We start from the raw sequence: 12,556 nt of genomic DNA on the forward strand, positions 1-12,556 counted from the left end.
AGTTTTATATTCATCAAACAGACTTTCAGAGTTACTTTCTCTCATTTATTGCAACTTGCAACTCTCAGTAGAAATGAGATAACAAAGAAGTAAATTTTGAAAATACTATTGATGAGTGTACTTCCATGAAGACCAGGAAAGTAAAATTATGTTACTTTTTTTTTAAACTTAAAATAATGCAAGTTTAATACACCTACTTTTCAATTTTTCAATATTTTTTCAGATATTTAATATTCTAGAAAAAGTAATCATTAAAAATACATAAAAATATTATGTAGGGGAACATATATTTCCTTTGTCTCACTCTCTAAAACACAGACTTTTACTAGATCTTGTCTTTATTTAAAATTTTTATATTTTGTTCTTTATGAATTTTTTGCATTAATTTTGATTTTTAAAAATACTGCACTATCATTTATCTCGATTATTAGGTTTTTTGGCACTGCCTTAACATTTGTGCCCAAGGTGAATACCTTGCTCACCTCACCCTAACGCCTGTCCTGACAGGGCCATGCCATGGCAGCACCTTTGACTCTAGGGTTCCCTGGTGGCAGTGGGGTGCCTGGTGGAAGACAGCCATGCCAGTGGAAAGGGAAAAAGTGCCCAATGAAGCAGAAGATCCCAGGAGGAGAGGGTAGATCCCAAAAAGTACAGTGGAGGTACCCAAGGGAGTATGCTGGTGAATGAATGTAGTGATGCTCAGAATATACTGGGGATGAGGAACAGCAGAAAAAAGTTAAAAAAAAAAATCCATGGATGCCACCTGTTAATTGTTGAGACTTGTGCCCTTGGAGACTCCCAGAAATCCATGGGAGTGGGGTGGGGAGAAGAGCATTGAAGGAGGCTGGGGTCCTGCAATTAGTAGTTAGGGATAAAAACCAATGGAACACCATTACCCAAGAAAGGTCTATACAAGAATACATTTCTGAAATGGTCTGAAGATGGATGTGTCAGGATATCCTCTGTCCCTTCTAGGACTTTCCCAGGTGTCATTCACGGGGCTTGTGCACAGCAGTGCCTGCTCTTTGCAGCCACTCTGGCCTCAGCAGGACCTGCCCTGCTGTCCCTCTCTGGCCTTCAAGGAGCCCTCTCCACACTTGAGGCCATTGGCACTGACCTTGCCCTGAACTTTTCCATTGCTCAGGTGGTCTCCATGGCTCTCGGCTCCCCCCTCACGCTTGATTCATTCCTCTCTGCATGGTTCAGCGACTTTGACTCATATTCAATCAGGCAGTTGTCAAGCCTGGGGGATGAGGAATGAAATGGTTTCTTTAAGTCTGGGCTATTTGGAGGCAGGAATAAATGTCATCTGAATATGGCTTTTCTTTTGCCTTCTTATTTATAAAGCTGATTGGGACTTACTTATTCTACTTGTCAGAATCAACTTGAAGTGAGTAACAAAATTTACTGTATTTATCTGAAAGCTGCTGTCTTGCTCAGTGGCAGCAATTTGCACTCCGAGCCAAGCTGGCCCAGAACGGAAACCCTGCATCCTCCCTGTGTTAATCTGCGTGATCTGGGGACCGAGACAGCAAAGAACGAACAGCACATACAGATTCTTTCACCAACCGCATCACTCAGTGTGTGACCCTGAAGACATCAGTTTCTGTTTCTGCATCTCACCTCCCTCATCCTCGGGATACAAGTGGTCACAACTTCCTCCAAATTTCCAGAGACGCACAGTTGCATCGGATACTGCCTCACCTCTCAGTGCCAGTTTTGCACTCATAACATCTTCACATTCATATTAAAAAATACATGGGATTCCCTTTTTGGTTTATCCATCTGTTTGATTAATGGTAACATTATGCTATATAGTGAGGTGCTTTCCCTTTAAATTAAGTTCCAACCTGGTTATTGGAACAAGAAGATGATCTGATTACTGTTAATATTAGCCAATTCTGGACTTAGCTATAATGTACACATAATGCATTACTGTGAAAATCAAAAGGCAAGGACTTTGCTATATTAAGTGAGTGGTTAAAGACATCATAAAAACGTCACTGTTTGTTCATAGTAAAACACTTAGATTGGAGCTGTTGGGGCTGCCGTGTAATTAATGTCTGCCACCTACTGAACGCTTACTGCATGCCTGCCATCTTAGTTCTCAAAACCAAATCATGAGACAGGTATTATTTTGTGAAAACAAAGGCTACATAGCTGGTCAACGGTGAAGCCGAGATCCTCTCTCTCTTTCTGTTGGTTAATTTTTTTAAATAAAAAAAAAGGAATAGATGGGTCATAGTGTCTAAAATTTCAGTCTCCTGCTGACTCATGTTCACCATCTATCCAGTTCCCTTCTCCAGAGGCAAACAATGCTATCAGCGTCTTATGCAGCTATGCACACACAAGGAAAGACTCACAAAAATATTCCCCTTTCCCCCGTTTTCTGCACAAACAGCAGTATGCTGTGAAACACTGTTGCGTACTTGCTGGTTCACAAGTACACATGCTGGAGATCATCCCATATTACAAATACAGAGCCTCCTAATTTCTGTTTAGGGGTATATTATAATTTATTTAACCTGTGCCCTACTGGTTGGCATTTAAATTGTTTCCTAATTTGCTGTTACATCAATGTGGCAGGGAATGGCCTTCATATCCACCCTTTTGCATATAGGTGAATGGATCTGCAAGATACATTCCTAGAGGTGGAATCGCAGGGTTGAAAAGTATCTGCATTTGAATTTCACAAATATTGTCCTATAGGGGTTATCCCAACTTATAGTCCCACAGCAACACATGAGTTTCCTGCATCTTTGCCAATACAGGTTGTTATCAAGTTTTTTGATCATTGCCAGTCTAATAGATGAACACTGGCGTGCCACTGTAGTTTTAATTTGCCTTTATCATATTATGAGGGAGGCTAAGTGTTGTTTTGCTTGTTTAAGAGCTATTTTCATTTCATTTTCTGAAAACTCTTTATTTACTCTCCTTGTCCCTTTACCTATTAAGTTGTTGGGCTTTTTCTTTTGGATTTGAAGGAGTCTTTATATGTTAGTCCAATTCTAACCGAAATTAAGTTTGATATCAAGCAGAGGGTAAATATCCAAATTTATTCATTTCCCAGATGGAAGTGAGATCTGAACCCAGGTATGCCTACAAAGCTGCCTCCCATGATATCCTAGGCCTGCTGTTACTCTTCTGCCTCTGCGTTAACAGACTGCACCAGGGAACCGATATACTATATTGACAATAACAGATGATATTTTCTTCAGATGTGCCAATATCACCCTCAAGGGAAGAAAGGATGCCAAGGTACATGAAGGCACTGGACATGGATAATATAAGACATTTCAGTTTGGAAATATGACACCTAAGTACACAGCAGTGGGAATACTCTGGAAAGAAGGAGAACATATATGGACAGAAGGAAACCAATCAAAGGTTACTTTAAGCAGAGAAGGATGACAGCTAACAGGGTGGCGTGCGTGACACAATGTTAATGGAATTCAATTTGTATATCCACAATAGCCATAACGTAGCTTTGGTGAGCTCACACGTTGTAGTTTAAAGCTCTCATTCTGTTGCTAATTTTCAGTTCCGAGGATCAATATTGCTCCGATTCTGCTTTCACATATCATGTGTCTTTCCAGGTCCTCAGATCAACACGTTTAGATGGAGTATAAAATATTTTCATTAATTTAATTATCAAATTTTCCTAAACTGACCACCAAAAGGTGGTGTACTTAGTTACAAAAATTTCAAAATAATAAACTTTTATAAAGGGGGTAAAAAAGGATTGAAAGGCGCGTGTGCCCTTACTGGATGCTACAATAATTCTAGTAGCAAACTGCAAAAAAGGCCACAGCTGCAGGCTCAGCTACTTGCCCCAGACTGTGAGACTGAGATGGGAGAGAAAGGAAAGAGAATAATTAACACAGGTGTGGCCTCCATTCATTCTAAACTTATGAAACTATGGAAAGGAACGGGATGGAATAGATGTTGGCATGACACAAGAGAAAAAGCCTTCACAGCCAACATAACAGCTTAACCGAGATTGCAAAGAAATGCTTTAACTTCTTCAAGTCAAAAAATTATTTTAATGTTTTTAAAATACACTTAGGAATTGATTTGAGGCTAAGAACTCGCAATCTCCACACAGCATGTTCTGTTTTGTTCTCCAGCCCTGTGAGCATCCTGTGCAGTCCGTCAGAATCCGAGATGCCATAGTCTAAACCCCTAGCTTAAAAATGGTGCCACCCAGGCTGGCCCAGCGCAGCGGTTAAGTTGGTGCTCCCTTCTGGTGGCCCGGGGTTCACTGGCTCGGATCCCGGCTGCGTTGCTATTCACCACTTATCAAGCCATGCTGTGGTGGGCATCCCACATATAAAGTAGAGGAAGATGGGCACGGATGTTAGCTCAGGGCCAATCTTCCTCAGTAAAAAGAAGAGGATTGGCAGTGCATGTTAGCTCAGGGCTAATCTCCCTTAAAAAAAAAAATGGCACCTCTCAACCTGAGACAAAGATGCAGACAGACAGGTCCTTCCTACTCTGGATCAGACAAAATGGGCAAAGCCAAAGATTGCTGAATTTAGAGGAAATAAAGTGTTACAAGCAATGAGCCCTCCTCTCCTTGCTCTACTCCCAGAAGCAAGGGAAAAATGAAAGAGGTCCTTATGTAGTTGGGTGTTTTTGGTGGAGGAAGAGTTCCTCAGAGTAGAGAATGGTTTCCATCTAGAAATTTCTGAAGATGGCAGTACCAGAGAAGCATCATGGGCTGTCAGATAGAGGGGAGGGCAGTCTAAGTTGTTCCTTGGAGAGTGTGAACCACCCTCTATTTTCTGAGGGCCTACAATGGCGTGCAGGAGGTGTGAATGCTTCTGCTTGCGGAAAGTCAGCTGAAAGGTAAGGGTTTCAGGAGATCCCAGCATCAGGGGCAAGAGGATATACATCAGAGGGATGTGACTGCGTGCCCATTCTGGGACCCCGGGGAAGATGTGACTGGAAACTCAGAAGGATGGCCAGCCCCAGAGAGCCACATGGTGGCCAGGTGAACACTGCAGCTCCTTTAAGAACATTCGAGAATTCAGACTCTTCACTAGTCCATGCCAATTTTGACTCCTGTTCCTCCCAACCTTGGTCACACTGTGGAGTTGTCATTACCTGCACTGGCATAGGCTGTCACCATTGCAGAGTGAGGGGGCAGGAGGATGTGGATCTCTGAGCCCAGTTTTGGTGTTTTCGCATGTGATTCTTGTGGAGGCCCACTTGGGGAAACTGATACTCTATGTTATAAAATAGCTAAGTAAATTCCACAGCAAAGAGCATCGCGTAGAAGGAACCATGAACAGAGGCATAGGAAACCTCACTCCAAGTCTGTTCCTGAGTCTAACTTGTCAAGTGACTGTGGACTTCGTAAGTCTCGGGTTCTTTTGTAACTAAGAGAGTAGACATAGAAGATCTTTAAGGCATATTCCAGTTTAGTTCTTGGAGTCTAACTCTGGATACATACTTTAAAATACTAATTTTATTTTTAAATTAAAAATGTAACACATGCACAGAGTAAGCGGGAAGGAGATGTTTGTCTCTTTCCTTGTTCAGATGCTCAATCTCACATCAGGGGTCCCCCGAATTTTCTAGGCTTAGATAGATATATTATCATATTAATATTTTCATATCAGCACATATAGAAATACCTCATTCATTTTTCCTCCCTGCAGAATACTCTATGATAACACACGCACGATGTTTTATTTATGGCACAGAACGAGAGACATTTAGATAGTTTCCCAGTGTTTTGCTACTACAAACAATATTGCAAAGGATCTTCTTCAGCATATGTACATTTCTCTACTGTATTGCTAGAAGTGGAATTGTTAGCTCACAGGTTACGTGCATTTGTTATTTTGATAGCTATTGCCAAATTGTCCTCCAAAGAAAGAAGCTCTGCTGGTTTAGATCCCCACTGATAGCACACTCCAGCACTGCTTCCCGCATCCTGTCAACACCCAACTGTCAATGCTCTTGATGTCAGCTAATCTGATAAAAGCTGACACTTTTTTGTTTTGATTTGCATTTACTCATGAAAGAGGTTAAGTATCTTTTCAGATGTTTCTTCTTCTCTCTTTCTCTCTGAACTTTGCTCCTTTTTTCTTTTCTTGTCTCATTGGCCTTTAATTTATGAGAATTCTTAATTCACTAAGTAAATTAGCCCTTTGTTGTCTCATATATATATATATATATATATGTATATATATATATATGCTTGTCCATATTTGTTAGATTACAAATGTCCCCTGCCTATATTTTATCATTTGATTTTTGACAGTATTTATGGTATATTTTTGCTTTATACAAAAATTTAAATTTTATGTTGTTGAATTGATTATTTTTTTTTTTAAGTCTTACGGGCTCTATGTGTTTCCTAGAAAGGCTGCTTCCACACGAAGATTGTAAAAGTAAATTCTCGTGTGTGTTCTTCTAATACTTTCATGTTTTCACTTTTAACTTTTCAATCCCTGAACCATCTGGAACTAATTTTTTTGTACATTGGGATTTAACTTTATTTTTTCCAAAAGGTTAACCATTTGTCCCAGCATTATGTATTAAATAACCATCCCATCTGGCTCTGAAATGTCACTTACTTCATCTACTAAACCTTTCCAAGGATTGGGGTCTGGTTTTGGACTCTCTCATCTTTTCCGTTGTTCTGAAAGCCTGTTTACGTACCAGGATCAAACTATTTTCATGGCCGCAGCTTTATAACAGATTTCAGTATCTGGTAGCCCACTGATACTTGATTTTAGGGGGAAAAGTCTGCTCTCACGTTTATACAGCAGGGACAAAACTAGCCATGTGGATCATGAGGCCACCTGTTCAGAAGCAGAAAGGGCAGCCTGTTCGACAGTAGGAACTTCCTGACACTCAGCCTGGCTCACATTTCTAACATTCACTTTATTGGATAGAAGGTCTTCACTGAGGCTTTGGACCTAAGAGGGCCAAATGAGCCAGCAGGTGTACCCTCTCCTCTGACAAATGGTCTCATTTCCAGAGGGGCTGTGACTTCCTGAGCTCCCACGTTGCCTCAGTGACCCGTGGATCACGGGACCTCAGGCTCCCTGATGGTCGTGATCTGACGCAATATTCGGGTTGCTTACAGATGCACCTGGTCAGTAATGGCTTCAACCAGCTTTAGGAAGTGGGGGCTAAATCCATGCCCTGCTTGCTGCTACTAGAGCAGGAATTAGAATTGACTGATGGAGTAAGATAGCACTGACCCAGTTCAATCATTCATTCCTTCTGTAAGTACCCACAAACACTTACTGTGGACCAGTGTGAGTCAAACGCTGTTAGGGCCAATGCATATGCCCATTTGTTTATTCATTCATTTGTTCCTTCGTTCCTACCTTCCCTCCCTCCCTCCCTCCTTCCTTTCTTCCTTCCTTCCATTCCTCTCTCATTCTTTCACTCTCCCTCTCTCCTATTTTTCCCCTGGTCAGGCAGTCATTTCTCTACTCCTGTAGAATTCTATGGTGATGAGGGAGGGATATTTCCAGCCTTAAGCCACTAAAGTCGCTCCTTTCACTCCAGCCTAAACCTAAATACATGAAATCAAGGCTTGTATAAATGCAGTGGAACTAACACAGATGGAGTCCAGGCTTTTCCATACCTGGTCCAGACCATGTTAAGAACCCAGGGAAATGTAGAAGCAACACAGGGAGAAATTCAGCCATCCAACTCCCAGTTTGTCTGCTAACCTTAAATCTCTTAAACCTTCACCTCTCTCACATGTGGATGAGGCCATCAGCACCTGAATATTTAATAACATTAAGTAGAGAGAAGACAAAATCACAGAACCACTGAAATCCTCAAGTCTAATCAGAGAGGTAAAGTGGTTAGCTCATGGTCACACAGCTAGTTAGTAAGACCCAGGTCCAGATCCACTGATTCCTACTCCAGGAATCTCTCCCTTGGGTACACTTTCTCTTGAACTCCTGGAAATGGGAACCATCTGCTTGCCTTCTTAACATAGTAATTACTTAATTATTTAGTGTACCAAGTAATTGGGTAATTTTCCATTTTTTAAAAAATGTTCTTTACATGAAATCTACAGAGAACTCTAATATATCAGACAAAAGCTAAGACATCTTACCAAGGTGTAGGCCAGAGACACAGAGCCCACAGGCCAGGCCTGGCAACACCCTACAGAACCCCTGGGACTCTTGTACTGTCCACAGTCTGTCCACCTCCAACATCACTGATGACTCAAAAGTCACAACAACATACTGCACTCCCCAACTCTATGATTTCTTCTATATCACAAAACCTTTGCATTGCTAAACTAGAAAATGGGTCTTTAATCTTCCTTTCCTTTGAGACTGTAAAGTTTTAGTCTGTATAGTTTCTAGGCGAACAAAAAGAAGACCTCATCTCTGAATCAAGCAGGAGTCGTCTTTGGAATTTACTGCTTTTTAAACATTTTTCAAGTAAAATTTGCTAAAGCAGCTGATCAAAAGATGGGATGTGGTATTCTACTCTGGGGAAATTAGTCTGTCCATGAACGATCCGGCCTCAAAGCTACCAAAACATGTCAAGTGGGTGCCATTCTGCTAAACAACCTGCCACTTCCCTTCGAGTGAACCAGCTTGAAGAGGGGATGCTGAGGAGGGCACAGCACTGCGGCTGTGACCGCAATCAACGTCCCAGGAAATCCGAAACCGAAGTGCACAAACCTGCCTCATGGGAGAGCCTGGGTTCTGATACTACTCTTCTTAGGTATCAGATTGAAGGTTTCCCATTTCTTTGACTCAACACTATGGATTTTCTCCTTTTGGAAGCATTAGAAAAGTCTGTCTGGAAATTAAGATTCCAATTGATCTGTTTGCACTAGAAAATATATGAGTACACACACACACACGCACGCATGCATGCATAGCTTTATGAACTGCAGAGTACCATGAAGATGTCTGTGGTTATTTGGGAATATTATGGAGGGAATGGAAGCTGGGACTAGAAAAGGGAGATAAGGGAGGGAGCAGGGCAGATGCCCAATTTCTGCAGTGAGGCTGTGCAGTGATGAAGGAAGCTGGGCCCCGCACATCTGGGCCTTGGACATGTGTGTATGGGTTTGTGAGAAGAGGAGCTGCTCGGAGGGGCAGCAGGATACAGAGCATCTGGGTCTCAGGAACTCTGGGAGCCAGGGGAAGTCCTAAGTGTTGTGGAAGGGATCTTGGCACCCCTGAGGTGCATGGGGGTTCTGACCTCAGCTGTGGCTGAGCAGGTTAAACAGAGTCACTCGGTGTCTCTCCAACCTCAAGCATCTTGAGCATCGCTGGGATCAGGAATCAATGTTATTATTTTTACTCTTGATGTCCCTTGTTCACATGGCTGGTCCTCTGAGGCTACTTCTTTTAGCCTTGGCTTCTGGCCTCCCCCTCGATTACTGCCTAAGGCTCTATTCCCCTCGAGCCTAGCAGGACCGTATCCCAAAAGGCCCAGGCTCTGGTGGGCAGAAGTGGGTAAGGAATGAGGTTACAGGCTCTAGCAATGGCTATATTCTCCTGCCCATGGTGGGCATCAGGCAGTCCCCTGATCACACTTACATAGTTGCCCTGTATCCCTACCTTCATCTGTCCTCTCCTCCAGTGGGAGCTTCCTAAGCAGGGACTGTCTATTCAACTCTATCCTTCGAAACACTTGATACAGTGGGTGCTCTATAATGCTCACAGTATCAGACTGCCACTATCACCACTTTCAACACGTGTTCATCTAGAATCCAATAGATGCTGGGCATTGGGGACACAAGATAACTAAGACAGAAGCCCCGTCTCCCTGTAGCAGAGCGGACAGGATAAATTCATCAGCCATAAAGACAACCCACAGTAAGATTGATTGGTGTCAGATGCATGGCTTAGGCCAAGTCCTAGAGGAGTGTGGGGCTGGAGTTGTCACTATGGGCTGGTTCAGAGGAGATTATGAGAATATGGAGGAGGGAGGCTGGGGATGATCCAGTTTAGCAGCAACGCCAGGAAGAAAGACACAGGGTTCATTTTGAAGGAGGGACCTCCTCTGCATGTTTGTGAGCATGTTCCTCCTGACAGCGATCTTCACCAGGCTGGGCCTGCCCTCTCCCTGAGAGGTGATGACTCTGGATTCTGTCTGCTCTTATCTCTTCAGGCCTTTCCCAAATTCCTCTCCCTTCTCTCCTACATTGTTGGCCTTGCCATCTCAGCATCAAACTACACTCAGCCTCTCTCATCTGTTAAAAACACACAAAAAGCCCAAATCCTCTCTCAGTAACATTTTCCTCTTGTTTTAAAATGTGGGTTTTATTATTCAGGGATGGTAGGGCCAACAGATCAGGAGACAATTGATATTAAAAAGATAGTTGTTATCAAAAGATTGATAGTTCCTGAGAGAAGGAAGCAGGGCCACAGGAGGAAGCACCAGGGTGGGTCAGGAGGAAGAGGGAGTAAAGGAAAGCATGGATGAGAGCCTTTATTATGGTTTCCACTGGAAGGAATGGGAAAGGAAGTTAAGGATTGGCTGGTTTGAATGATTTCAGAGGGCTCTGGGTATGGGGGCTGTCCCTCGTTGTCTGGCACCTGGCTCTGGAGTGACAAGGGCTTTAGTGTGAGAGCCTGGCAGAGGAGGTGGTGGGGTGTGGATGTGGGCTCTGGATTGGTTGGGTTGCATTTGCAAGGAGTACCCGTAGGTGAATTGCTTACTTCTTTCGGAATTAGTAGTCTCTTTAGGGTCAGCAAGGCCCCAGAGGTCAAAGCATAAGATGGAGAAACTAGGAAATAGAGTTATTAGACATGTCTCCTTAGTAACCAGGAGGCAAGGGCGTCCAATCAGTTTTAACCTCCTCACCTCCTACTCCCTCTGCGAGCAATCCAGGGTCCATTCCACTGAAATTGCTCTCCGCCAGGCTCCAAAGCTCCCTGATAAGTCAAAGGGCCACTTCGCTGGCCTCGGCTCAAGTGCTGTTTCAGCCCATAGTGTATGTGTTTGACTTCTTCACTGTTTCTCAAATGCTTTTCTTCCTTTGGCTTCCATACTACTCTGACTTCCAAAGTGCCAGTTTCCCTTTATCTCTGACTTTTCTAAAGCCTCCTCCTCTGCCCGTCCATTGAATGTGAGCACTCTCAGACCCCCATCTCTGAACTCTCCCAATATGAGGAGTAGAGTGAACCCAGGGATGCTTCAGTGGCTTCAGCTGGCCTCTCTTCTATGTCTATCTGCTAAATTCCAGAACCTTCTGCTCATTGAATATCTCCACTTATGTCTCCCGTCTCAAATGCTACATGCCTCAGATTCAACACACTGTCTGTTTTCACACAAACCAGGTTGTGGTCCTACATCCCTGTCTCAGTGACTTCACAGCACCATGTCATCTTTGACTAACCCCATTCTCTTACAACCACAGCTCAGTAATAAGTAAGTGTGCAGTGTTTCCCTCCTGCATGTTGACTGACACCAGATTATTACTTCACCTCCTCTGCTAACACCTTCTTTCCAGCTGCCATCATCTCCCACATGGATGGCTACGCAAAGCCTTGCAACTAGACTGCTCAGCCCAGATTCTCCCCTCACTCCTTCAAGGTAAGCAACATGCTGAAGCCAGATGACCATTCTCAAACGTGGGACACTGATGTGGTCAGTTTTGCATGTTAGAAAGATGGCTCCCCATCAACTCAGGATAAAAGCAAAAATTTCTATGACAGCCTTCCAGACTCTTAGGAATCTTCATTAATTTCTCTCCCTCAGACTCACCTCCCATTACCCTGGCATAAGACCAGGTATAAAATGACAGTCAGTTCTAGAAGGGGCCTGTCAGCAAGACTTCAAATGCAGACAGTCATTTGATTTAGCATTTGGTCCAGATATCTGGAATGTGTTTTGACCCTTGCCCCTATTCTAGATGACAATTCTTCTGACCTTGATGCTTGCAGTTAGCGTTGTTCAGAGATACCTCTAATTCTTGCTCTGGCCACACACATCATGCTGTCTGAAGACCCTGGCCTTGCCCCGGCTGTTTCCTCTGCCTCCTCCTCCAGGCCGACTCCTACCCCTCATCTCACTCAGCGTGGTGATCAGCTGTGTCCAGAAGACCTCACAGACAGGTGAGAAGCCCCTCGGTGCTTTCACAGCCCCCTGTGCTGACTCCTATTAAGGTATTTATTACAGCACATTGAAACTTCCTGCTTTCTGTCTCTCACACAACTTTATGTTCTTATACACAGGACCAGTCACATAATCTGTGGGCTCAGTGGAGAAGGAAAATATAGACTCTTTTGTTAAAAAATTATTAAGAATTTCAAGACAACAGCAGCAGAGCATTAAACCAAGCTTGGGGCCATGGAATGACTGTATGCCTACGAAGGTGGTCCTGATATGGGGCAGGAACTGGGTCATATTCTCTGTTGTATCTCTAGGTAGAATAACTTGGCCTGGTACCTGGTACCCAGCAGGTATTCAGTAACTAATTGGAGAATTTATGAATGGGGAAATACGTGAGTATCAGAACTAGTTGTTCCCTCTACCCCCACCATCAAATTAAAAAAGTATTGAGATCTTAGGCTGTAATAGCAATATAATATGTTGATAAAAC

At 43.3% G+C, this 12,556-nt stretch overlaps 1 protein-coding gene across 10 annotated transcripts in view; it reads right to left on the bottom strand.

Moving 5' to 3' along the window:
* MYRIP (myosin VIIA and Rab interacting protein) overlaps positions 1–12,556 on the bottom strand; it is a 347,529-nt gene that overhangs the window by 106,023 nt on the left and 228,950 nt on the right. For 2 of the 10 annotated variants that reach the window (XM_070237963.1, XM_070237961.1), the window contains exon 2: positions 1,118–1,243. The exons of the other annotated variants lie outside the window; for them this stretch is intronic. In XM_070237963.1, the coding sequence (XP_070094064.1) occupies positions 1,118–1,137 (20 nt within the window). In that variant the 5' untranslated portion in view covers positions 1,138–1,243. The remainder of the gene's footprint in view (positions 1–1,117; positions 1,244–12,556) is intronic. 10 annotated transcript variants of the gene reach the window in all.

The sequence above is a fragment of the Equus caballus genome, chromosome 16, assembly GCF_041296265.1.
Source record: "Equus caballus isolate H_3958 breed thoroughbred chromosome 16, TB-T2T, whole genome shotgun sequence".
In the NCBI taxonomy this organism is placed as follows: Eukaryota; Metazoa; Chordata; class Mammalia; order Perissodactyla; family Equidae; genus Equus; species Equus caballus.